The sequence below is a fragment of the Lissotriton helveticus genome, chromosome 1_1, assembly GCF_964261635.1.
Source record: "Lissotriton helveticus chromosome 1_1, aLisHel1.1, whole genome shotgun sequence".
NCBI classification, from domain to species: domain Eukaryota; kingdom Metazoa; phylum Chordata; class Amphibia; order Caudata; family Salamandridae; genus Lissotriton; species Lissotriton helveticus.
The window spans coordinates 1428673039-1428698314 of NC_136057.1; the positions used below are offsets into that span (position 1 = coordinate 1428673039).

At 45.2% G+C, this 25276-nt stretch overlaps 1 protein-coding gene across 1 annotated transcript in view; it reads right to left on the reverse strand.

Annotated features, from left to right (window-relative positions):
* Positions 1–24985: 24985 nt before the first annotated feature.
* The window catches only part of LOC144764166 (A.superbus venom factor 1-like), a 1132054-nt gene continuing 1131763 nt past the window's right edge, over positions 24986–25276 (reverse strand). Inside the window, exon 40 of the mRNA XM_078650288.1 lies at positions 24986–25125. Within this exon, the coding sequence (XP_078506414.1) occupies positions 24986–25125 (140 nt within the window). The remainder of the gene's footprint in view (positions 25126–25276) is intronic.

Consider the following 25276-nt stretch of genomic DNA (forward strand, 5'->3'; position numbering starts at 1 on the left):
GGGGCTAAGCCCGGGCCAAGGGCGGGCCCGTTGTTGCCTGTTAGTGCCCGGTAGAGACCGGACCGGGCCACCCCTTTTTCCACCCCAGCATCCATTCCTAGCAGATTACAAATATGCCGCCGAAGACAAGGAGCACTACAAAGACCAAGTCCAAAAACGCACAGGAGGTAGCACAAATAACCGGCCCCATTGATCTGTTCATCACTCGTACTCATGAGGTAATAAACCAGAGTATCTCCCTACTCGAAAAAAGAGTGTCACTGGATCTTATGAACGCGAAGCGTTCATCTTTAGGCACCATAGCAACTGCCGCATCCCCGATCCACCTTATTTCCCAAAACTGCTCTTTACCCGTGACTATGTCAGTCTCTGAAAACATTACAGTACCATCTACAGTAGACCTTTCTGTCACTCAGTCAGAGTCTGACCTTTCACTAACTTTGGACAATCTTGAGGCAACCCCTGACTTAGCGGTCTGCCAAACCCTAACTCAGGCAGGATCCCAGTGCAATTCCATCTTGCTCTCACAAGGAGAAAGGGAAGGAGCCATTTCAAAACAAGGCAGCACAAAACCTATTGATAGTGTAGCAGAAATGGCTCCGATCCCCGCTCATGCCACAGATCACTTAAACCAAGCAGTAAATCCCCTCCAACAAAACATTTCACTCCTTCCGGCAGTCAACACTTTCCATCAAACAACTCTGAACGAGGCGACTGCTAACCTCTGCAGAACATGTAACGTGACCTCGCAAGTCCTGACCACCGTAAAAGATTTGCTGTACCAGTACTTAAAACCCATTCAACTCAGTATTAGAAATCTGGAAGCCCAGATGACCATAGTGTCGGCAACACTTCTTGACACCAATACATCCATAGAAATAAAGGGCCAGCGAAAAGCCCCCCAGTCCATCAAAAACCATTCTCATCCACAACCATCTAAAGCAATAAAACGATCAAATTTGACTATTCTACCCCCTAAAAATCAAACGCAAAGTGTCATAAATCAAACTTCACAAACCTTAGAGTCCCAACCGCAGCAGAGTAAATCCACTCTGGTATTAGATCGGCAAACATCTAACACAGGCCTGGTAACCCAAGATATACCAGGACCGGTGATCCGCAAACCCAGCAAACCCCACTCACCAAAAAAGTCAGTACCTCTGTCACCAAAATCAGCCGTCACCCAGCCTTCGTCCAAAAATAACCCCAATAAAACATCAGCTACCAGACGTTCAGTCCACTTGCCCCCAGAAGCCACTCCATATACGCTAGTACTCACCGGTGTACCAGAGCTAACCGATGATACACCTGAAACCGCATGGTCCCTTAAAAACAAGGTCATGCAGTGGTTAAGTATCAACAGGCCTTTAGAACCCCACCACTCGGGAGGGATATCCACAGTCCGCAGGGTAGTATGGGTTGGCAAAACAACAAAAACGACCCGCGGAGACTGCGTAATAGTAACCTGCAGAGATCCCTCCGTAGTGGATCATATTTGTGCTTGGCCCGCGCTGGAAAAAAAGGGGGGAATTGACGCTCGTCACCTTTCTTTCTTTTACCCTCCTGTGCGACAACATCGATATACCCCACCCTGGAACTGGCACCAGACCCCTAGGGAATCCTGGCGCCAGACCCCAAGAGAGCCCTGGAATCAGCAGGAGTACACTTATGATCAGGGAGGCAGAAATCCCCCGAGAGACTGGCCAAGGCAATACTGGCAAGATAGGCCCATACAATCCTATGAAGGCTGGCAGGGCCTCCCAACGCAAAACCGCTTTGACTGCCTGGAGATGGTCGATTGACCACCCAGGGTCGAACCTAGGAGCCCAAACACTTCCATCTTATCGCAAATGAACCTCACTCAGCAGCGAGCTTCTTTGGAGCCAGTTCCTTGCAATCTTAGGAATGTATGCCAAGAATTATCAACCGGTTCCCTTAGCTTTTCCAATACTGTTACTATCGACGACCTATCTCCGGAAACACTAGTTGTTCCTACAAACACTTCTAACAAGGTTACCCAGATTACCTCCTTAGCTTCAGAAGGAATCAACACTGGTTTGCACCACCAGCATATTTTAGCTCCTAATCCTCCTGTTAACTCCCCGCAGGTTGAATCCCACCACTCTCAAGTCATCTTTCCTGCAAATATTCTGCTAAAATCGCCTCCTGTCCCTGCAGACTCCACAAACCTGAGCATCTCTATTGCTTACTGGAACATCGCAGGCCTATTATCAAAAATAACACTAGGGCCATGGCTAGACATGGCCAGAGGACATCAGATCTTATGCCTGCAAGAAACTTGGTGTACAATCCCACTCCACCTCGCGGGTTACAAAACTTTCTTCACCACAGCAGTACAGGGAAATATGAGCAGACCCAAAGGGGGGCTCATGACGTACGTAGCCAACACCCTCCCCCTCAAAATGAAATTATTAAAGGAGTCATCAATATTTCAAATTTTTCAAATCTCTCAGATGTCATCATCCAAAGACAATAACAACTACATTCTCATAAACTACTACAATAATTTAGGTACCTTGGACTGTTGGTCAAACTTAGAGGAGATTGCCACAGCCCTAGCAGTGTCTCAAAATGACAACACTAAAACCTCAAATTACACTATCTGGGGTGGCGACTTTAACCTTCCTCTGTGTTCAAACTATAAAAACGGAAACTGCGGCCTCCAAAATGAACTTGGGAACCCCATACCTCACTTCGTCCACTCGCTCTGCGGTAATAAACTCAATGAAATTTTATTCTCTTTTGATATGGCCCACGCGAACGAACTGGTTAATCCGCAGCAGGATTTCCAGCCCACATTCCATGGGCGAGGCTGCTGCACAATCATAGATTACATAATAGCCTCTAATTCACTTAAAGGGCAACTAGCGAATTTCGTAACTGGGTCAAACCCAATAAGTGATCATTACCCGCTTAGTATACAAATTAACATCAAACGGGAAAGAGTCCATCCCATAAAACTGAGCTCCCTCAATCAACAAACACTTTCTATGAATAATCTGAACGGGTATACAGTAAAATGGACCAAGATAGATCCCGAAGAGGTGACACAAAGGGTTCTTGAAAAATCAGGTCAGTGGCTATCCAAATGCACGTCTCCGGAGGCATCACCGCAGACGATTGTCAGCAGTTTCCAAAGCATCCAGGAAACAATAAGGGGCGAGTTATTCGTTATCATAAAAAACAAGACTAAGCATCCCACCACGAGATGGTTTGACACCGCATGTCGAAAGGCACTCTCATCACTTAAAGACGCCTTGCATAAACCTATTAGGGATCCTCAAGAAATTTCCTATCTGAGGAAGATATACAATACAGTAAGGCAAGATCGCAAAAAACAAATTAAAAAAGACCTCTGGATGCGCTTACACGACAGTGCTCAAAGAAAAGATAGCACCTTATTCTGGCAAACTATAAGATCGCCCTTCCTGGCCAACAAAACAGATATCGATCATCTTGATGTGGCTATACCGGAGGAAAACTGGGTTTCGCACTTCGCCCAAACTTTTGGAACAGCCCCTGGTCCCGTAACAGAAAACACAACTCATGAGGTCCAGCCTACAAGCAATAACATCTACCCAATTAAGATATGTTTTCATCTTAATGAAATTATAAAGGCAATTAGGGCTTCCAAACCTGGCAAGGCCCCTGGCCCTGACGGTGTTCCAATGGACTTGTTCCTCCATGATGTAGACTTTTGGGCGCAGATAATCACCCGGGTCAGGCCAGCAGTAACCAAGATCGGCCTATTCCACTCATGGTCTACCTCCATCCTCCTGCCCATTTTTAAAAAAGGAGACCGCAACGACCCTGCTTGTTATAGACCAATCTCCCTTCTGGACTCAATGGGCAAAATCGCAGGTCGAGTACTCCTGGACCGCTTACAATCCTGGGCCCGGGAGAATAACATCATAACCGACCTGCAATATGGTTTCCAGAAGGGGCTTGGGACCGTGGAGCAGGCTCTGAACCTTGTTCTATTGGCTGGTAAATATGTACACGCCAAAGGAGGCAACATCTACCTCGTCTATGTCGACTTAAGTGCGGCATTTGACTGCGTCCAGCACGCGAAACTCTGGCAAATACTAACTGACCTGGGTGTGGATCCCCCGATAACAACATTCCTACGAGAACTTTATTCAAATGCCGAAGGTCGAGTTCGTTATGGTATCAGTGGCGAACTGTCGCGTCCATTCCAGATAACGAAGGGAGTAAGACAGGGTTGTGTCCTGGCTCCCTTCCTGTTCAATCTTTACACTAATGGACTTGAACAGGCTATGCTGGACGGGAGTCAGGACCTCCCCCAGATAAGTCATCGCCCAATACCTACGCTGTTGTATGCTGATGACTCAGTGATTCTAGCACGGACACTAAACCAACTTCAGATCCAAACCAACAAGTACACAGCTTTTATGGACTCACTCGGTCTCAAAATAAACATCAAGAAAACCTTCGTAATGCATCTCGGCCCAAGGACTAAAACCACAAAACCAATAATGGTTGACAACACCAAACTGGAAAAAACCCGGGTCTATCCATACCTAGGTATCCTAGTGGACGATGCTCTGAATTGGCGGAAGGCAATCGAGGCCAGGAATCTCCACTTTCGTCGTGCAACTTCAGCATTAACATCTTTCTCGAGGAAACTGGGGAAACCAGCCCCATCTGAACTCCTGACAATATACTATGCGAAATGCCATAGCGTGGCCACCTATGGTGCTGGAATCTGGGGTCATGGACGTATCGACCACTTACAGGTCACTGAAAACGCCTTCGTAAAGTATATCCTAGCCCTCCCCCAAAGTTCTCCGACATTAGCCTCACATCGGGAGCTTGGTATGGAATATATTATTGACACCATCCGATGCCAGCCCATTCTGTTGTGGCATCGAATATGGTGCAAACCTGAATGTCATCTAACTCGCTCCCTCATTGCTGACTGTTTAACCCTGGCAAATTGGCGGAAAATCCCCTGGTTAACCTATGTTTCTAATTTCTTTAAAGACTTGAATCGTGAATCCTACTTTGAAGAACCACCCTCAATGGAAGACATCTCTAGGAAGCAGTTAAAATTAATGTGTCTGGACCACCTAAGGGATTTACGGAATCAAACAGAGATCATTAAACCATCAAATGAAAAAATTGGCGCCCAACAAACTGGAAAATCCATGCAGCTTTATTTGACGTATTATTTATCCAATCACGAAAGGTTTCTATTAACAAGACTTCGCTTTAACATTTTCTTCCGATTAGTTACATTCCCTGAAACGAATAATTGGTCGCCCAACTTGCTGAACTGTCCCTGTGACGGAATTTCTCCTCAATCCACGATCCACGTTGTCCTTTTTTGTAAATATTATAAAATATCAAGGAAAAAGTGGATTATTCCGATTCTCCGAACCATTGGTCACAGACAAACACATGCAGCATATCTTTATTTGCAATCCTTAAAATCAATGCATGACGCTAAATACATAGCGACCTTTCTTAAAGCAGTCTTGATAACACGTCGCACCATTTCTAGCTAATTCTGGAACCGAACTGTATCTTAAAATTTATTTTTCTACTTAAAAATGTTTTTTTAATATTGTGTTTCTTAATTATGTGTCTAAAAATTTTTATTAAGTACTTTTTATGATTATTTACTTGATAATCGAATAAAAGTTAATGAAACTGAAACTGAAACACAAAACAGCTCCACAGAAGATCATGTAAGGGTCTAACAGAATTCAGGACTAAGCTGCAGATATAGAGGAGGTAGGTTCAATGACTGTGACAAAGCAATCAAGACCTGGGAAGTTATTAAACGCCAAGAGAAGCTCATGTGGGGAAAGAAGAGACATTTCAAAAGAAGCCTCTCTTCATTGCTGACAGAATCTTATAGCGGGTGCAGTAACGTAGCAACTCCACCAGTCTCTCCCACCAACCCCATTAACCCAACGGGGAACAACCTTTATGACGCAACTTTTAGCACGCAGTGCTATTACAACGCAGACTTTAAAACGAAAACCATTACAACGCATTACACTGGGGGGCGCTCTAGGATAGGGAATAGTTTTAATTTACTATCCAACACCTTCCCTAGTGTCCACGGGGACTGGTGTTGGAATAGTAAATTAAACTATTCACTATCCAGCACCCCCCAGTGTAATGCGTTGTAATGGAATGCGTTTTAAAACTTGCGTTGTTACAGCATGCGTGGTAAAAGCATGCGTTGTAACAACGTACATCCTAACCCAACTCACCCCCAACAACAGCTTCTGACATATATCTATCTAGTTTAGTCATCAAGCCTACGGTTTAAATTCTGGCAAGAAAAATCCGGACCATCAAGGTAACCAAGTAATAAAAACACCTGCATCAGTATGAATCGGCAAACCTATAGGTTTGCAGATTCATCCTGCTGCAGGTGTGGATAAATAAACTAGACAGGTGTATGTCAGAAGCTGATATTGGGAGTGAGTATATGTATATATATTAAAGTGTATCCTTGCAAGAGAAGCCATCACAGGCCATGCAAGCATTATCAAATTGGTTCTGGAGTAAGTTGTTTTGATCGATCTCCTAAGTGTGAAAGGTAGCACAGAGATAGAGCCATACAGAAAGTTCTCTCATGCTTGAATTAATTTCCCTCCCACTAAAGCAGCAGTCACTCAGGAAGACGGCAAGTCAAGGTGGAATTAAAATGAGTCACTTACAAATGTAAGATACAAATGTAAGAAAATCACCTAAAGCCAGTATTTGTCCACTTATCAGCACATACCTGAACAGTTAAAAAAAGAAGAAATTACTGTAAAATGTTTTCTACCACTGCCTCAATGACTCTTAATAGATAATTAAGGTAAAGACCCAAAGGCCGCGTTAAAAATGAATACATACGATTACACATAAGGTTCCACTTCTACAGATCATGTTCAGGCCTTTGCTGAATCTTAAAATGCATCCGATATTTTTCTCATGAAATTGTGGCAACCCCATTCACATAATGGCGCTACCTTTTATTGCAATGGTGTGTCGGAGTCCTCGGGCTATCTTGCAGTAGTAGGGAAGGGCAACAGACTTTCAGCAAAAGCCCGCTCATCTCCCAGCAGGCTGGCCAGCCATCCGTTCGCCGATCCCATGTGGAGTAGCAGTTTGCTGGTGGTGCAGACTGCAGACTAGAGAAGAGGGGTAGATTCTGCCCCTGAGGGTGATAAGAGCCTTGTGAAAGGTTCGAGGGGCCAGCGACATGGGCAGTACAGGCAAGCATGTTCCAGCAAGAGGAGATGGGCGTGGACCAGCCCCTACGACCTGTGTAGTGTATTTCTAGGTCAGAGGAGAAGCTGTGCTGCCCAGGGAACAAGGGTGTGGGCATTCCCCCTCCCCCACGCTGGCCCAGTCAGATGCACAGGACTTGAGTCTGGTCCAATAATAACACACATCCTGGCTGGTACATGGAGAATTTTGCTGAGAGAAGGAGGACTTGTAGTCTAATAAACTGGGCTCAAATAGGGCCCGTAATTTTTAGAGGGACAAACATGATTTTAGGGGTGCCCGGCCCGCTAGGCCCCCCATGGCTACGGCCCCTGGCTCACACATGAGTTTGCTTATGTGCCCATGTAAGAAATTGGGTTATTAGTTTAGGGGGATAAGTACTCACCTCAAGTAATCATCATAATCCTTGTGAGGGTAAACCCTTACAGTCACTAAATTAATCTGAGCTCAACCCCCCTGGTAGCTATGGCACCAGGCAGGCTTAACTTAGAGGTAACGTGTAAAGATTGTATGCAGAAACAAAACAGAAATAAAGGTCTAAATGCCAAACAACAAAATCCCCAAAATGAATAAGAAAAAATGTAATAAACAGTATGACACTGAAATGGAAAAAATCAAACAAGGGGAGCTAGAGATATGAATGGTTAAAGTTTTAAATAGAAATTGTGCCACGAAGCACAACGTGACAATAATCGTGCATGGCATGGTAGAACAGTACCTAGGTGCATCGTGGTAGTGCTAGGTGCAATTCGATGCTGACCACTATGGAGCAAATACACTAACCGGTTAATCCTGGTCCAAGATTTTACCTTCTTTTTATCTTCTGAATTTAGTCCTTTTAGTCTCAATCCACCAGAGATGTACACTTCTCAATCCCCCAGGACCTCTGGATGATAGAAACAAGGACCTCAGTCTCACGGTGACAGGCAGAGTCCAGTCCAGGTCCAGTTGCCACTGATCAGCTGGGCACTTGAAGGAAAGGCCTCCCATAGCTTGTTTAATCACAGTAACTTGAAACAGATGTCAGCCTTATGACCCTTGGAGTACACATCTTTGGTCTAAGTACAAAAGGGAGCACAGATCCAGTCTTCTAGGCTCTTCTCGGGTCTCAGACAGCAGGTTCAGTCCTTTCATGATCTTTCACAGGTCCAGGACTGTTCAGAAGTGAGTGCAGGGAAGCACCACATGTATGCCTGGCATGAGCTAGTGGGTGGGAATTTCCCATAGGGAAGCCCTAACCAATGGGGTAAAGATTCCTGGGCTATCCCTCCCGACTTTGAGCATTTTCAAGATGCCCAAAGTCTTTGGCCACACTAAACTTGGGCTCTGAGGACGGGTATGTGTGTGTTTAGGGAAGGTTTTATGATAATCCTGGTGTTTGTCCACATCTAACACTAAAGTACAGTTTTAGACAGTCCCTGGATCCCTACCAAACTCAGAGACAGGGGTCTGGCAAAATCAAAGCGGAGCCTTCAGGAACCAGACAGTGGATTCACACAAAGTGTTTTGGTATCCTGTTTCGCTCCTCGGAAGAGCGCCCCAAATGTTATATGTAAACCCAGCACAACTGTCAAACAGGTTGTGATACTGTAATGCCAAAGAGAGTTGCACTGTGATTGGGGCCTGACTGGCTGGCAGGACAAACGTAATGCCAGCTAAGTGTCAGCTAACATTTGCATGTTACAGAGGAGACCTATTTGAAGTGCAGCAAAGGTCAGGGCACAGCTCCCAGGTCAGCCCGCCAATGTGAGGACTCTGAGAGTGCAATGAGGCCTGCTAGCCAGACCTCACTGCTTGTGCTCTGACCAAAAAGTGTATGTTGAAACAGCTGTACCCAATTGGAAATGGCTAGCTTACCAGTACGTCCATAGTATATGGTACCCTGGTATCCAGGGCATGTGGGTTAGCGGGGTAAGCCAGAGCTTGCAGCACTGATTGTGCAACCCTGGAGATCCCCCAAGTAAAGCAACCCCCCTGGTTCACCACTGAGGACTGGTAAAGCAGTTGTGCACTGATACCCCAACTTTGTCATGAAAAGCACTAGCAAAGCCACCACATCACCTGGACATGTGTGTAGCTGACCCCCCTGGCAGTACTACCAAGCCCCAAAGACAGTGTTTAAGATATGACACAAACAGAACATATATTTTGCATGTCCTGAAAGTAAAACATGCAATACTGCCATTTTTACTGTAGAAAGGCTTGGTTGCCCAATTGGTGAGTATAAGGTTACATGTTGACCCTTCAGCTATGCTAACTTCTGAACGGTGCAACCAAAGTAGGCCCTCCAAGGTATGTAAATTGTTGCAGTGTGCACCTTTAGCTCAGCTGCCAGTTTGTTGCCCTTGAAATTCCTGTGCCTTCTCTGCAGCTGCCTGCTCTCCTGGAGAGGCTTGCTAACCTCTCTCAGAAAGGAGAAACAATGAGGGATTGCAGGCCACTGTGGTGCCATCTCCCTCTTGCTAGAAGCCGCTTGGATGTTAGCCCCAAAAGGCAGGCTTCAAAGGCAAGTTGGCATGGGAGGCGTATATGGCAAATCAGTTGGCAAACCAGTTTTCCCAGGGTCGGTGTGTAGCCCTGAGGTAGCCACACCCTGCGGGTGGGCTAGGGAGGTCTGAACACAGAGAGGGGGCTCACCATATTGGGAGTGGGCAAAATGTTGCATTCTGATGCCACAATCCACAGGAAATGAGTCACCAGTTGGGAAGGAGCCTGGTAGCCCATTACCTACCAACTGCATCCTGCCCTGATGGAACTTTCCTAGCAGAAGGACGGCACCCCAAGACCCAGACCTCAGATCCCAACCGACTTGGAAGAAAGACTGCCCAGCTGCACTGAGGGACCAGTGAAGAGAGGCTGCATTGACAAATACTGCACCTACTTCACCTGGTGGCTCGCGAAGGAAGGGACTGTGCCTGCTTTGTCTTGCTCTGGACGGAGCAGTCTCCAGAGACAAGTCAAGCCTAGGAACTCCAAGGGCCCGTTGAATAGCCTCCTGTTCTCAGCACAGGGACATGACAGCTGAAGAAGCCCCCCTGGTGCAAGTGGGTAGTACAATGTCTTCAAGCAACTATCACAGCCACCGTGTGGCTCCAAGGACCAAGACTCGACATACTGAGTTGCACCCCAGTTCACCGAAGCCGGGAGTGCTGTCAGAAAGTTGCTGGGAGTCTCAGAAGGCAAGTTATCAATCCAGGAAGAATTGGCCTATGACCCGGTCAATGGGCAACTGGTAGTTCGGTGGTGCCTGGACTTTGGCCACACTGGAAAAGGCATTGTTGGACATCGACCCTGTAACCAGAACCCCCTCACCATCTGTGGACCAAGGAATCCCAGCAGGAAGACTCCTGTAGACCACGTTGCAACCACAGTATCCTTAGAGACATCTTCAGCGTCCTTCATTCCTTGCATCTGGACCGTTCCATAGGAATCAATTGCAGTGCAGATAAAGTGCCTGAAACTGCTGGAAGACTGTTCCTTCTGTGTAGGTAGCTGCTCTTGAGGACCAAGCTGCCCCCCTGACTAGCTCCCTGCTGGAGTTGGTCACCTCAAGTAATTATAAACCACCACATTGAGACTTACCTACTTTTAAAATAATAGTTTCCATATATCCAATTCTTTGACTTTACCATGTCTTGTTTGCAGTTGAGTGAAATTGCTTTGACTTATTACTGCTTGTAAAATTTGTCTCTCTGAACCCTCAGGTGGATCATTTGCGTTCTAGTGTCTAAATTCTTATAAAAATACAGTCTATTTTTGTAAATTGGTGTCAGATTTCTTCTTTAATTTTTTTGTTGCTATGTAAATGCTTAACACTTGTTTCTCTGTATAAGCCTAGCTTCTCAGTACCACAGCACCACAGGGTGTAGCTGAGGGTTTTATTGGCTAAACTTACTTAATCTAAAGGGGTTGCTAAGTGTATTATACACCAAGGTTGCACAACCACACCATATAATACACCCTGTTTCCTCACAACCATTACATTTGATTTTGTTTAACTATTAAAAAGAGTGCTTGAAATATTTCTCTATCTGTTTCTTAGGCAAAAATAACACTTATTAAACTTAATATTGTATGGCAATGTTTTCCTATGTAACAACCAACCCTGTTACAGTAAGAACACACTTGGAGGTGCTAGTCACTCTATAACAATGTTTAACATTAAAATTAACATGTACATCTTTTACTTTTAAATACCAAGCACCACAAGTTAATAGGCTAAGACTTTCCTAGCAGTGACTTATAAAAAGAGGCTATGTAATTTAAATCTGCACTGCTGTGCTACACATGGCTGACCTGCACTCATGTTTAACCTGTCATTCAGTTGGGTGGCACAATGTCTGCTGCAGCCCAATGGTGACATTTAGCTAACTGTCCCCAGGTTCACTTTAGGTACCATATATTAGGGACTTATAGGTAAGCTAAATATTCCAATCAGGGGGACTTACTACATACAGTGCCGTGGAGGCGCAACGGGCGTTTGCGCTCACATTGTGTGCCTATGGGCACTTTGGTATTACAGAAGGGGCCGCAGGCACTTGTGCAGCCCGTTCTGTAATACCAATAGCGCTGGTGCACAGAAAGCGCCAGCGCTATCTTCAAGGGGGTGTTCCCTCACTTGCATGAGGGTGTGCCCTAACCAAACAAGGGAATCCATTTGCCTCTGTTCCCGCGCCGTATTACTGACGTGGGTGCAGAGGTAAAGAAGCCCTCAGGAGGTGCACTGACAGTGCTCCTCCTGAGAGCATCCCTCTACAGGGAGTAAAGGGGGTCCTATCGATCCCCCAGACATCCCCTTGCAGGCAAGTGCAGTCACTGACTGCACCCACCTGCAAGAGGAGCTCTATTCCCCTTTAAAAGTGCAGGCGAGCTGCCGCCTGCACAGTAAAACATGGAGCGTCTTTAAAGCAGCCGCTTCGTCCTTCACGTGAATGTGCTGCCCCAGGGCAGCACGAGTTTGCGGCTGCCCTGGGGCAGCGCATTCCCCATAGAGTGGTGTTTAGCCTTCATTGCATAGGGCGCACCATTTTAAAGGTGCGCCGGTGCAATTATAGAAAATATGCTGCATGTGTAATGCTGCCCCAATACTATATTAGCTTTACTTTGTTGAAAAGAGGAGCTCAAGCTCTTTACCACGGTTTTGGTGGGCATCTGTAGCGTGAAGTATGCGTCTTTTGACCAGGCAGTAGAGATGTAGAGAGTTCTGGGTCCCGGGGCATTGATGGCGAAATCAGATATTGAATCAGCTTTCTGACTACTGCCAGTGCATCCTTTGGACCAACACCTGCTGGGTTTTTCCTTTGAAGGCAAATACTATATGGATATGTGTATGCCCATGGGATGCTCTGTGTCATGTGCATACTTTGAGACATTCAGTTCATTCCTAGAATGGGTTATGAGACAGACAACACGGCACCAACATGTGATGCATTACCTGGACGACTTCCTTTTGCTGGGGGTAGCGGGCTCCCGGGAGTGTGCGTGGGCATTGCAGGAATTTTGCGTGCTCATGCGGGCTTTTGGGGTCCCGCTGGCACCAGGAAAAATGGTGGGGCCGTCGACATGTTTGGAATTCTTAGGCTTCGAACTGGACTCTGTAGAGGGTTGTTTCAGGTTACCCAAGGAAAAGATTGTGAAATTCAGAGCAACATTACAGCAATGTTTAGTGAAAGAGAAGGTCACATTGCAACAGCTGCAGCAGACCGTTGGTCAGCTGAATTTTGCATTAAGAGTGATACCTATGGCACCCCCATTTTCCCGCTCAATCACGCAGGCCATGAAGGGCCTGCGGGACAAGCATCATCGCACAAGACTGTCAGTTGAGGTGCGCCAGGACATGCGAATATGGATGGCATTCCTGGAGAATTTCAACGGGAGAGTGGTGTGGTGCGCCCCCCCCCACCACGTCGGCGGAATTAGGTCTATGGACCGATGCTGCTGGCAGTGTGGGGTGTGGCGCCATACTTGGCAACAAGTGGGTGGCACAAAGGTGGCCGGAGTGGTGGGAAGAAAGCGGTTTGACAGCAAACATTGGTTTTCTGGAGCTCTTCCCAATATGGGTTGCATTGACTGTCTGGCCTATGCAGTTGTCCAAACAATCAGTAATATTCTGGTCAGACAACATGACTGTAGTCAAATGCATAAACCAAGAGGCAGCGCAGTGTAAGTTTATACTCCGCCTCATAAAGGAGATTGTGCTAAAATGCTTGAAATTGAATGTGCAATTTAAGGCCAGACATGTCCCAGGGGTCTTGAATAACGCGGCTGACACCCATTCTCGCTTTAAGATGCAGCTATTCAGGGAACACTTACCTTCGGCAGAAGCTTCACCAACACACTTCCCAACAACACTTTGGCAAATTGGTGCCCCCAACTACAGAACCTCGTCTCAGCCAGTTTAGCACCCAGGACCAGGACAGCATACGAAGGGGCGTTCATGTCTTATTGCAACTTTTTGGGACAAGGATGGGAAGCAAAGTGGGAGCGGGAAGTGCATTTTACCTCATACATGAACGCACTGCACGGAGAGGGGCGCTCGGCTGCGACAGCTAGCAGACACAAAGCGGCTGTCTCTTTCTTTGCACAGTTAAAAGGTGTTAGGGACCCCACAAACAGTTTTTTAGTGAGGAAGGCATTGAAGGGGTGGCGACACCTACAGGCAAGCACCACTGATTACAGACGGCCAATAGGTTTGGAGCGGTTGTCCCTGGTATTGGTTGCCTTATCTGACACATGTAGCTCCCCGGGGGAAGTACTCCTATTTAAAGCTGCATTTGTTTTGGCCTTTTATGGGGCATTGCGGGTAAGCGAACTGGTGGCCAACAACAAACTGGACAGGTTGGGTGGGTTGCAGCTAGAAGATCTCACGTTAAGGAGTGATTTGATCTGGTTAACTATACGGAAATCAAAAACTGATCAGGAGTCCAGGGGTGATAGCCTGGTACTACACCGGGCACAAACCAACCCGTGCTGCCCGGTGTCACATGTGGAAACATACCTCAGGCAACGGGTGGCCGGAGCGAAGGGTTCATTGTTAATGCATGCGGATGGTACCCCATTGACCAGGTTTCAGTTCCAAAGAGTGTTAGCAATGGCAATCGCCAAGGCGGGTTTGGATCCCAAGGAATTTGGGACACATTCTTTTCGAATAGGGACGGCCACTGAAGCAACAGCGAGAGGTTTGCATGCCACCAGTGTAAAGAGGATTGGGAGATGGTCTTCCAACGCTTATAAGCGCTATGTGTGGCTGCACATGTTGTAAGTACTGGCAAACCAGCCTGACACCTGCCTTGTGGTCTGTTTCCTTTCAGTTTCTCTGTGACGCAGGGCGGAAACTGTTACCTCAACAAATATGATCAACAGCGACGCGGCAACAACAAGACGTCAGGAGGAGGACGCATGTACTGTGGGTCGTTGGTCAATCTTATGTGAAACGAGCTAAGCCAATTTTCTTTGCAGGTGATTGTGGGCCAAGGGCAGAGAGCAAGGGGTGTCTGGTTTCTTTTCATGGTAGGGGGGCTCTGCCTTAATCAACTGAGGGGCTTCTTTTCCGACTTACTCGACAGACACACCCCGCCGCCTTCAATTGTCATCTTACATCTTGGGGGGAATGATTTAGTGACACTGGGCAGAAGGGTCCTGTTAGAAGAGATTATCGCGGCGGCGGGTTGGCTGGCGAAGGTGCTCCCGGGTTGCACCATAGTGTGGTCTCAGTTAATAACTAGACTGCAGTGGAGGGGGGCGGAATCGGTTTGGGCGTTGAACCACTCGATAAACAGAGTCAACAACAAGATAGAGAAGCTGTTCAGGACACTTCAATTACAGAGTATTCCGCATGGGTGCATCTGGTGGGAGCATTTTTACTTGCAGGATGGGGTCCACCTGACTGAGGCAGGTAATCACTTATTCACAAGGAACATACTAGCATAGTTAGAGGGTTTCGTGAGGTAGGTATGACCTTTCACTGTAGGAGGCTTGATCTGGCCCGTGAGTTAGAGACGGACGACTTGAGTGACGACTTTACGTGCGGGACGCGCCTATTTTAGCCGCCCATCGATTGGAAGTACCCACGTGCAGCTACCTCGATCTTTTCATCTAAATCCCTGTACTACGGTGCTCAGAAGCCCGCTCGGGGCTTTACACCGCTCGATCGGTAGGTGTTCTTATCCGTGATTACTTGGAAGAGCCTATGTGCGGACTTTAATTTCTGTTGATTGACAAGCTTTATTCCTGACCCATTTTTGGTCCAAATTCACCGTAACGTTTATTTTGAGTGTTCTCAAGCCGTAGGAGCTAATTCCTGCCCCTGATCTTTTGCATCCAGGCTCTACTGTGTCTGCCTATAGGGATATTGTCTTCAGACTGAACATTACGACTTGAAGCGGCAGCCCTGAATCTAATTGTCTACATTTATTGTATTGATTATCAATTTGTTCTGAATAGTTACAGAAGAAATTATTTGCGCCCTGACGAAGGATTGGTTAATATCGGTCCTGTTCCGAAACGCGCGTCGGCGCTCTGTTCTGTTTTGTTTTTTGCCTTAATTATGTTAATTGTTCTCTATGGTGTATATATATATATTTTTTATTAACTGTTTGTATATACTGTGAATTGGTATGACTGATGATGGTTTGGATGGGTGTGATTGGTGGCTGTAATGAGGGTATGAGAGGGTTGTGTCGCATATTATTTGATATGTAAATGGATTTTGTATATACATTTATGTCATTAGGATTGTTGAATCAATGAATGAAAAATTCAAAAAATAACAATAAATAGATATGTTTTCTAAATAAAATTTCTCTGTGTGGGACTGTTACAATGTTAATAGATTAGAGCTTCTGTCTCCAATATATATCTAGATTTAGGGGGGGTCTTCTTGTGTTTATGATTACGGAGGTTTGGGGGGGCCAGATAGTCGGTCAACTATGCTGGCCTGTGGGGGTAAGGTCATGATCGGTGAGCAGCAATTTAAGGTGCTTAGGGAGCAGCACCATTCTCGAATGAGGTGGCCCAGGGGAAGGGGCCAATGGTCTCTCCTAGAACTTCAGGGGCAGGATATCCGCTTGGTCGGAAGGGTGCGGGGGAGGGAGTAACGCTTTCCTTGGGCTGATAGCCACCCCGCACATACACTATGATGTCATAAAGTGGCGCGAGTGAAAGGGCCCTCCTTTTTGGCTTAATGGAGTTCACGGAGCGTACGGGGTAACCAGGAGAGGGACGTACTCTCCCGGTAACTGGGCCCTGTTGCGCATGCGCACTCATACGTGAGGGCGTAGCTGGTAATAAGGATCTGACACCGGTCAACGACCTTGCCGAAGGCCCAATAATTGTTAGGATGCAAAATTCATACGTAGGATGTTAGATTCGGTTAGGAACACGCTGTATTAGACATTTGTTAAGGTTAGCACTTCATACCTGTCTACGTTGATGTAAATCTAATGTCAGAACTTTGCATATTAATAATTGTGTAAATAATGTTTATTTTAACAATTTTAATTTGTTTTCATATTTTAATAAATACGGCCGGGGGTCTCGAGACCCCCCGCCTTCCAAAGAAACTCTTCGCCTGGCTAAGTTACTTATCGTTTTGCTGTAGTGGATGCTTGACTGGGAGGGGGTGGTCGGTAGTCCCAGACCATACTGTAGCCAGCAAAAATATGAATTTCAGCAAAGAGTTCAAAAAAATGATTGGGGTGGGGGGCTGTGGAAACAGCATATTTCTGTGTCTTTTGTGAATAAGCACAAAGGGAAAGAACAAACACGTAATATATATTAAACACAATGTAAACAGAACAGACACACTGTTTTGTGAAATTATTTTTATTGCTGTAAAAACAATTGTCTTTGATTAGCTCCCAGAGCTGGAAATAGGAACAGACTGAGGCATAACTCTGTGGTAGACATCACCAAAGCACACCATGCAAGACAACGTTTTCGGGCAAGAGTTTGCCACACAAGCCAGCTTGACTAATTCTTCCATAAGTTTAACTCTTGCAGCCAGAAACCATCACATTTTCAGTGAAATCTGAAAGTTCTTCACAGATTTTCACGTGTTCTGCAGTGGTGCATTCCTCTGGACTTGGCCACCACTCGATCCATGTGTCTTTCCCAATGTAGTAGGTGAACCTGCAACGGAGGTGCACAGTGTCAGGCAGGCAGTGTGAGATTCGCTTTTAGCAATCGATCACTCAGGTTTAGGTCACAGAAACTGCACCAGTGCTGAACAATTGTTTCCTCTGATAATTTTGCACTGTGACAGTTACATAGATGAGGACAGCAAAACAACACTTGAACTGCATTCCACAAAAATAGCATTTTGGCCCGCTGCTTGGTGCACGTTGGTGTAAAAGTGGTGCAAGACTACATGGCATCAGAGCAAAATGGGCCAGCAGTGGTGTGAAATTTCTTACTACTAGAACAATTTAAAAGATCAGTTCCAAAGCACAAAAATAACAAAGCAGGAGGAGGAGAAATCAGGCGCTCCTTCCCACTTCTTGGTAAATATTGATTCCAACGAGGTTCCCTTAACTGTTAAATAATGTTTTATTTTATTCAGACCGTCATGATGTCCTCATGTGATCTTGTCACATAATTGAATGGTACTGAATTGTATTATGATGTTCGCTGTTTAATCTTCATCATCTCAAATGGCTTTGTGGCAGTAGATGAATCGTGTGCAGCGAATTGATTATTTGGTGTACCAGGGTAATCTCACATTAGGAGAGCAGTGAAAGCCTGTGTGACCTCCCTATCTGGATAACAGTCATCTGCAAACTCATGCACTACAACAGTGGTAGAGGCCTGTGTAATCTGACATTGATTGGCACTGGGTCCCTGTGTAAACTCACACTGCAGTAGAAGCGCACTGTAACTCATGTATTTGGATAGCAGTGAGGTTACTGTGTGATCTCACACTGCATTATGAGAGCATTGTTGCTCCTGTATCGGGATAGCAGTGGGGTCCCTGCGTAATCGCACACTGTAATAGAAGAGCAGTGTGGCTTTTGTTTAGTCTTGTGGCATATTTGGGTAGCAGTGTGGTAACTGTGTAATCTCACACTGCACTAGGGGAGCAGTGTGGCTCCTTTATAAACTTGCAGTGTATGTGGATGGCAGTGGTGTCCCTGTATTAGAAGAGCAGTGTTGCTCCTTTATAGTCTTGTGCTATATTTGGGGAGCCGTAACAGAGAGTTTGTTGAAAATCCTACCTGCTGTGCGGTATACAGTGACCACTGGGCCCCTACAGTCTAAAGAGAGATGGTCCTCAAACCAAAGAGGGGGAGAAAGACTGAACCGACGATATCAGGTGGCAGCATAATTGGGACCCTAGAAAGTTTCTTTACAAGGATTGCTGCGGTGGTGGGGAGGGAAATAGAACTAAGGAGAAACGGCTATCCTTGGAACTCGGAGTGACAAAGAGGTCGTCGCTAGGTGCTATAGGAGAAACGTGTACACCAGAGCATGCTGATGGTCTAAGACTTACTTCAGTTAATTTGATGTCCTCGGGAATGTAAATGTAAATGTAAATGTATTTCGATTTATATAGCGCACGAATCACCCAGGGGTCTCAAGGCGCTTGCTTAGGGAACCCGTCCTGGTATTCCCCTGTGAGATACCCCGGCAGGGTATTCACAAGGTGAAAGCCAGGCATCCCGCCGTGAGGGGCCGTAGTGGAGATTAAGCAAGCTATTGCCCAGAGTCGCAGAGTGTGACCCCGTGAGTTGAGTAGGCACCGGAGCGAGAATTGTCGAGTCCATGGAATTTTTGAGCCCGAGACCCGCCGAGGCGGGGAATTGAACCCTGGTCCATGGCTGATCTCAGCTTCCGGGTCTGCCGCCTCTAACCACTGAGCCACGCTTCTCCAAATGATCTAAACGAGACTATATCCACTATTGACGATAATTCGTCGAGCTGTAATAGTGTCTGCTCTGAGGAATTTCATCCTATTGTATTAAAAAGTAAAACCATGCAAAAGGATAGCAGACCTGTATGCTCTAAGCAAACAGGAAAAAGGAAAAGGGGAGGGAATCGTCAAGTAGGTAGGAAACCAAAAATCCCGAAAATTATTAATAAATTGGTGAAACCACTCTTGAGTAAAGTAACATCATCTATCCCTCTCAGGCAAAACCCGCCCCTAGCACCATCTACACCCTCCTCAGTGATTGATCATCAACCTCTAGTTACAGTCGACAGAGATGGGGTTTGTACCATAGCACATATGGAGCACCTATTAAGATCATTCACACTCCCACTTATTGAGAGGTTGAATGTCCTATCTGATAAGGTGGATAATCTCTATAAGGTAGTTGCAATCAATAGAAATGGGTCAGGGAATCCTGTATCCATTAAGCAAAACAGCGGACCTGCTAATGAGCAAAGTAAGCAGAGTAAATCTACCCTCCCAACTCCATGTCTGAATCCAGCCAGTGTAGCGGAGGGGACACGATCGATCGCAACAAAGAGTGATTCAGGGAACAACATAGGGAATAAAATAGGTAGTGAAAAGAACACTAAAGTTAAAGAGCAGAGGAATCCCGTTAAAAACTCATGTTTTGTACAGGACGAGGGTGTAAGATGTGTACCTGAAACATCAACCACCCCGGCCAAGCTCCGGACCCTCGACCTACCACCACAATCCGCACCGCTGGTCTTAGTACTAGGGAATGTACCACCCCTTAAGGAGGGAGAAAGAGAGAGTTACAACCAGCTGAGAAATAAGGTTATGCACTCGCTGTCTAGCAATACATCAGAGGGTAGGATGGTAGGGCCGAATATTATAATGGTCAGAAGGGTGTTTTGGGTTGGCAGATCTAGGAAATTAAAAAAGGGTGACTGTGTGGTGATTAATTTTAATAGCCAAGTACCAGTTGAGAGGATTATGAATGAAGTGGGGTGGGGGGGTGGGGTGGATTAGGGGGCAAGGTATTGAGATCTTACCATTAGGCTTCTTCTACAGACCTATTAATCAAGCCAGACCTGTTAACAGGAATAATTGGCAAGAAGTCAGGAGAGCCCCCCACGGTCAGGAAGGAATCCAAAGCGGGATACTAGGAGGACAGAGGTGGGGTATACAGGGGCTTAATGGGTACTCAGGGCCTAACAGATTTATAGCGTTGTCAGGTCTAAATGACTGCGACTGACGGTGTGAAAGGAACAAAGGCTATAATAATCATAAGGGCAGCATCCAAAAGCAGAGTGAGGGTAAGGTAGTAATATCCTTGGAAGGGGATGAAACAGGTGGTGTACCAATAGAACCCCATAATGCACTAGACTCTGCATTAAGAATGACATCATACACGGAGGCTTGTAGTAATGCAGTTAGTGGAATCCCTAGTACCGTGAGAACAGATCCAATTAATTTAAATGTAATCCCCAAAGCAAGTGAGGATAAGTTCATTGGGAAACCAGCATGTGTAGTGGCGACCGCGGCAAAGGTATCTGAGCCATTGTCAAACGGAAATGTTAACCCCTCACCTATAAAGTCAGGGGCATCACGAGATAGGGTGAGGGTTGTTTTCTGGAACATCTGTGGTTTGGAGAATAAGGTTTCTAATACAGCATGGAGGGAGTTTATAAATGGCTTCGATATCCTTTGCATTCAGGAAACATGGCTTATAGGGGAAAAACACCTGGATGGTTATAAGACCTTTCACATCCCGGCGGTATACTCCGCACATGGTAGACATAAAGGGGAAATGTGCGTCTATATTTCTAATTTAATGAGAGTGCGGGGGATAAAAATGCCGAAGTGCTCCCCATACTATCAAATAGTGTCCATCCATCTCACATCGGGGTTAGGTTTGCTGGTGGTGAACTTTTATAATAATACAAAAGGAATGTTTGAGGAGGTACTGAATAATCTGATGATAGATCTAAATCACTTGTATCTTGCTAATGATAGAGATATAATTGTTCTGTGGGGAGGGGATTTTAACATCAGCATTTGTAATTCACATGTATGTAGATCCAGAGAAGATGAGTGGGAAGGAAGTAATAGTGTGAATCATTTTATACACTCAGGGAAAGGGGAAAAATTAAATGACATTATGGCCACCCTCGACCTGTTGCTCGCAAATATGATGAGCTCTCCTTTGGTGGAATTTAGCCCGACCTTCATATCAAGGGGTCTACAATCGGCCATTGATTTCATACTAGTCCCTAATAAACACCGTAACTGGGTGGAGAAGTTTGAGATCCATTCAAATGGCCTGAGTGACCACATGCCTATTAGTCTTTATCTATCCCTACCCATCTCCAATAAATCCACCATATTGAGGCTCTGGCATGGGTGCAGGATATAACATTGGCCCGACAAAATGATTTTAGCCTAAAATCGAGCGCGTTAGATCCTGTGGAAACAAACAAGGGGATTATTACCAAAGCCTTGTCGCACATTCAGGACTGTCTAGATGAAAAGGCCTCACATAAAGAAATACTGGATGATTTAATAAGAAATTGTAGAAGGCATATAATCAAGCCAGGTCACAATGGAAAAGGGAACTTAAAGAGCAGGCATGGCAAAATCTGCTCCTAGCCTCTGAAAGCAGAAACCCTAAGCTGTTTTGGCAAGCAGTTAAAGCACCTTATTTCATAAAGGAGGATATGGCAACAATAGAGGTTGCCATTGATGAAGAGGCATGGATCAACTTCTTCTCAAATGTTTACAAAAGTGAGGGGGAACGCCCGTGCCCTATTATTGAAACGGATGTACAAAATTTGGACCATCAACCGATAGGCCTAGAAATTCGTCTTGATGAATTCCTGATGGCAATCAACAGTAGTAAAGGAAATAAGGCTCCGGGCCCTGACGGAATACCAAATGACGTCTTTATAAGCTGACCCCGGATTTGTGGGCCCAATATGCATGCGTGTCCTGCAGTCATGTTGTGCAATAGGATTCATCAACACCTGGTCCGAATCGGAGATAATTCCGATACACAAAAAGGGGGATAGAGAGAGCCCTTCTAATTATAGGCCTATTTCCCTATTGGACTCCCTTATGATGCTAGCAGGTAGGGTGGTCCTAAATAAACTCCATATATGGACAAATGACAATAACATCCTGAGTCCTGTTCAATATGGTTTTAGAGAAGGGATGGTTACAGTGGAACAGGTCCTCAATTTTGTAATCATTCAGGGGAAATACACATCGGCGAAGAAAGAATGCTTATATGCCATCTTCGTTGATCTCACAGCCGCTTTCGACTGTGTGGCTCATGCGAAGTTATGACAAACCCTTGGAGAAATAGGAGTGGAACCAGCCATAGTATCATTCTTCGCCAGCTGTATTCTGGGGCTACAGCAAGGGTGAGATACGGGACTAAGGGAGAATGCACTGGGCCTTTCCGCATAGAGAAGGTGGTGAGGCAGGGCTGTGTGCTGGCCCCATTCCTATTCTCCATCTACACGAACGCATTGGAGGAGGAATTGGAGGCCAGCACCATTGACTCCCCGAGATTCGGTAAGAGACAGGCTGTCTCACTCCTCTATGCGGACGACGCAGTGCTTATGGCCTGAACAAAGATAGGTGCCAAAAGGGCATTAGCAAAATATAATCATTTTATGGGATCAAGAGGGCTAAAAATTAATGCCAAAAAATCTTTCATGATGGTATGCGGCAAGGGGCGGGCCGAACACAAGGAAATTAAGGTGGATGGCCTCATAATTGGATGTACAAAAACCTTCACTTACTTAGGGGTATTGCTTGATGGCTCAGGCCTGTGGGGGGCAGCCATAAAGACCAGGACCCTGCTATTTAAATGCTCTATAGCGGCTCTTATGAACTTTTCTAAACAATTGGGCAAAAGACCACCGGAAAACCTCCTAAAAATTTATATGGCAAAATGTAGGAGTATCGCCCTATATGGGGCTGGTATCTGGGGATCCAGAATGCACCGACTATTCAAATAGTCGAAAGATATTTATTAGCGCTGCCGCAGGGTGTGGCAGCATTCAGCTGCTACGCGGAGTTAGGTCTGGAACACATTTCCGATCTCATAAAACTTCAACCAATTTTACTCTGGCATAGGGTATGGACGGGGAAAGCTTTGGGACTTAACCGGGACATTATAAAGGATGCGATGGCCCTTGATAATGCAAAATGTATTCCGTGGTTAATGTATGTCAAGAATACCCTCTCAGATTTGCAAAGACCAGAGCTATATAGTAACCCAGAAATTAATAGCGGGATATCAAGGAAAGATCTGAAAAGACTATGTATGAGTCACTTTTAAATATTAAGAAGTTCAGGTGAACTCTTGAAATGTACAGTCATCCAACATCATATGACCTTGACATGCCAGCTGATTCAACCCTATTTATCTATCTGCAATGTGGGCTTTGACCGTTTTATATTAACGCGGTTCAGATTTGAATTATTTTTTCGCCTGGTAACCTTTCCTTTAAGAAACGATTGGTCACGGAACCTGGTACCTTGTACTTGTGACAATTTGTCTACACAATTTACTTTCCATCTGATTTTATTTTGTAAACATTATGATATTGAACGCAGAAGATGGATTAGACAATATTTGAAACAGGGCTATTGGCGACAATGTGGACCAGCGTATTTAAGCCTGCAGCAACTAGGGAGTGAGAAATGTATCATGGTTATGATTGGCTTTTTAAAAAGAATTTTGAAGAAACGGAAATTAATGATGTTAATTGATTGATGATCTAATCGAGATAACTAATGTATATAATATGAATTGCTTAAATTCGATAACGTATCAATTAAATGCCTTTTTAAAAGCTGTTTTTAATGGAGGGTGATCAAGTATTTTATCAAGTATTTTATGAAATGTGATTTTATACTGTGTAGCTTTTATGATTTTATATTTTGTTAAAATCGAATAAAGCATTTCTGAATCAAAATCTGGGTAGCAGTCGTGTTCCTGTTTAATCTCACAGTGCACTAGGAGAGCAATTTGGATCTTGTATTTGTGTAACAGTAGGGTCCCTGCGTAATGTCATGCTGCTTTGGAAGCAGTGTGGCTCCTGCCTAGTCTTGCAGTGCATTTGGGTAGATGTTGGGCCCTGTGTTTTCTGATACTCTATTTTTGCAGTGTGTTTGGACAGCAGTAGGCTCCCAGTGTAATCTCAAACTGAATTAGAAGAACAGTGTGGCTTCTTTACAGTGTATTTAGACAGCACTAGGATTCTCATCTTGCATTAGGACAACAATGAGGACCAGTTGAAATCTTACTCCGTAATCAGAGTGCAGTGTGGCGATGGAGACCCCTGTGTAATCTCACACAGGAGTATAGGTATGCTTCCTTAGCATAAGTCTATATTTGGAAAGCAAGGATAGTTCTGTGTATTCATTCACAATAGTATTAGAAGGTGGTTCCTGAGTGATTTCACATTGTGTTTACGGGGGTTTGCTGCTTAGTGTCACTGTTGATATTTAGAGTAATTGGGCTCCTGTGTAAACTCTCAATGTATTTGGATGCAAGTTGATGCCTTGTGTGTTCCCCCAATGTATTCGAACAGCAGGGTGGCATTAGGGTCCACTACGTAATTCCATCTCATATTTGGACACATGTGAGTCTTGTGTTATCTCACATTGGAATCGGCGGCGCATTGTTGCTTTCACATTCTTAAGCATCGCAGATCTCAAGAATAATTTACAATGATAGAGCATGAGTCATTGATTACCCTAACACTGCTTGATAACGTTACTAGATTAATGTTTATTTCCAGAATGTACTTACTCATCCTTCTGAGTCCACAAATCAGCGTTCGGTCCCCAGATCAGATAACTCTTTCCATCTTCAAGCTTCAGGGAACTCCTGCACTTCTTGTGGCTGGTAAACCTGCGAATCTTCCCTTCGGCTGCCTTGTCAGACCCTTAAAAAAAAGCACATTGAAATTCTGATGTTACAATCCTTTGTTAAAGAATCTATCTATCTATCTATCTATCTATCTATCTATCTATCTATCTATCTATCTATCTATCTATCTATCTATCTATCTATCTATCTATCTATCTATCTATCTA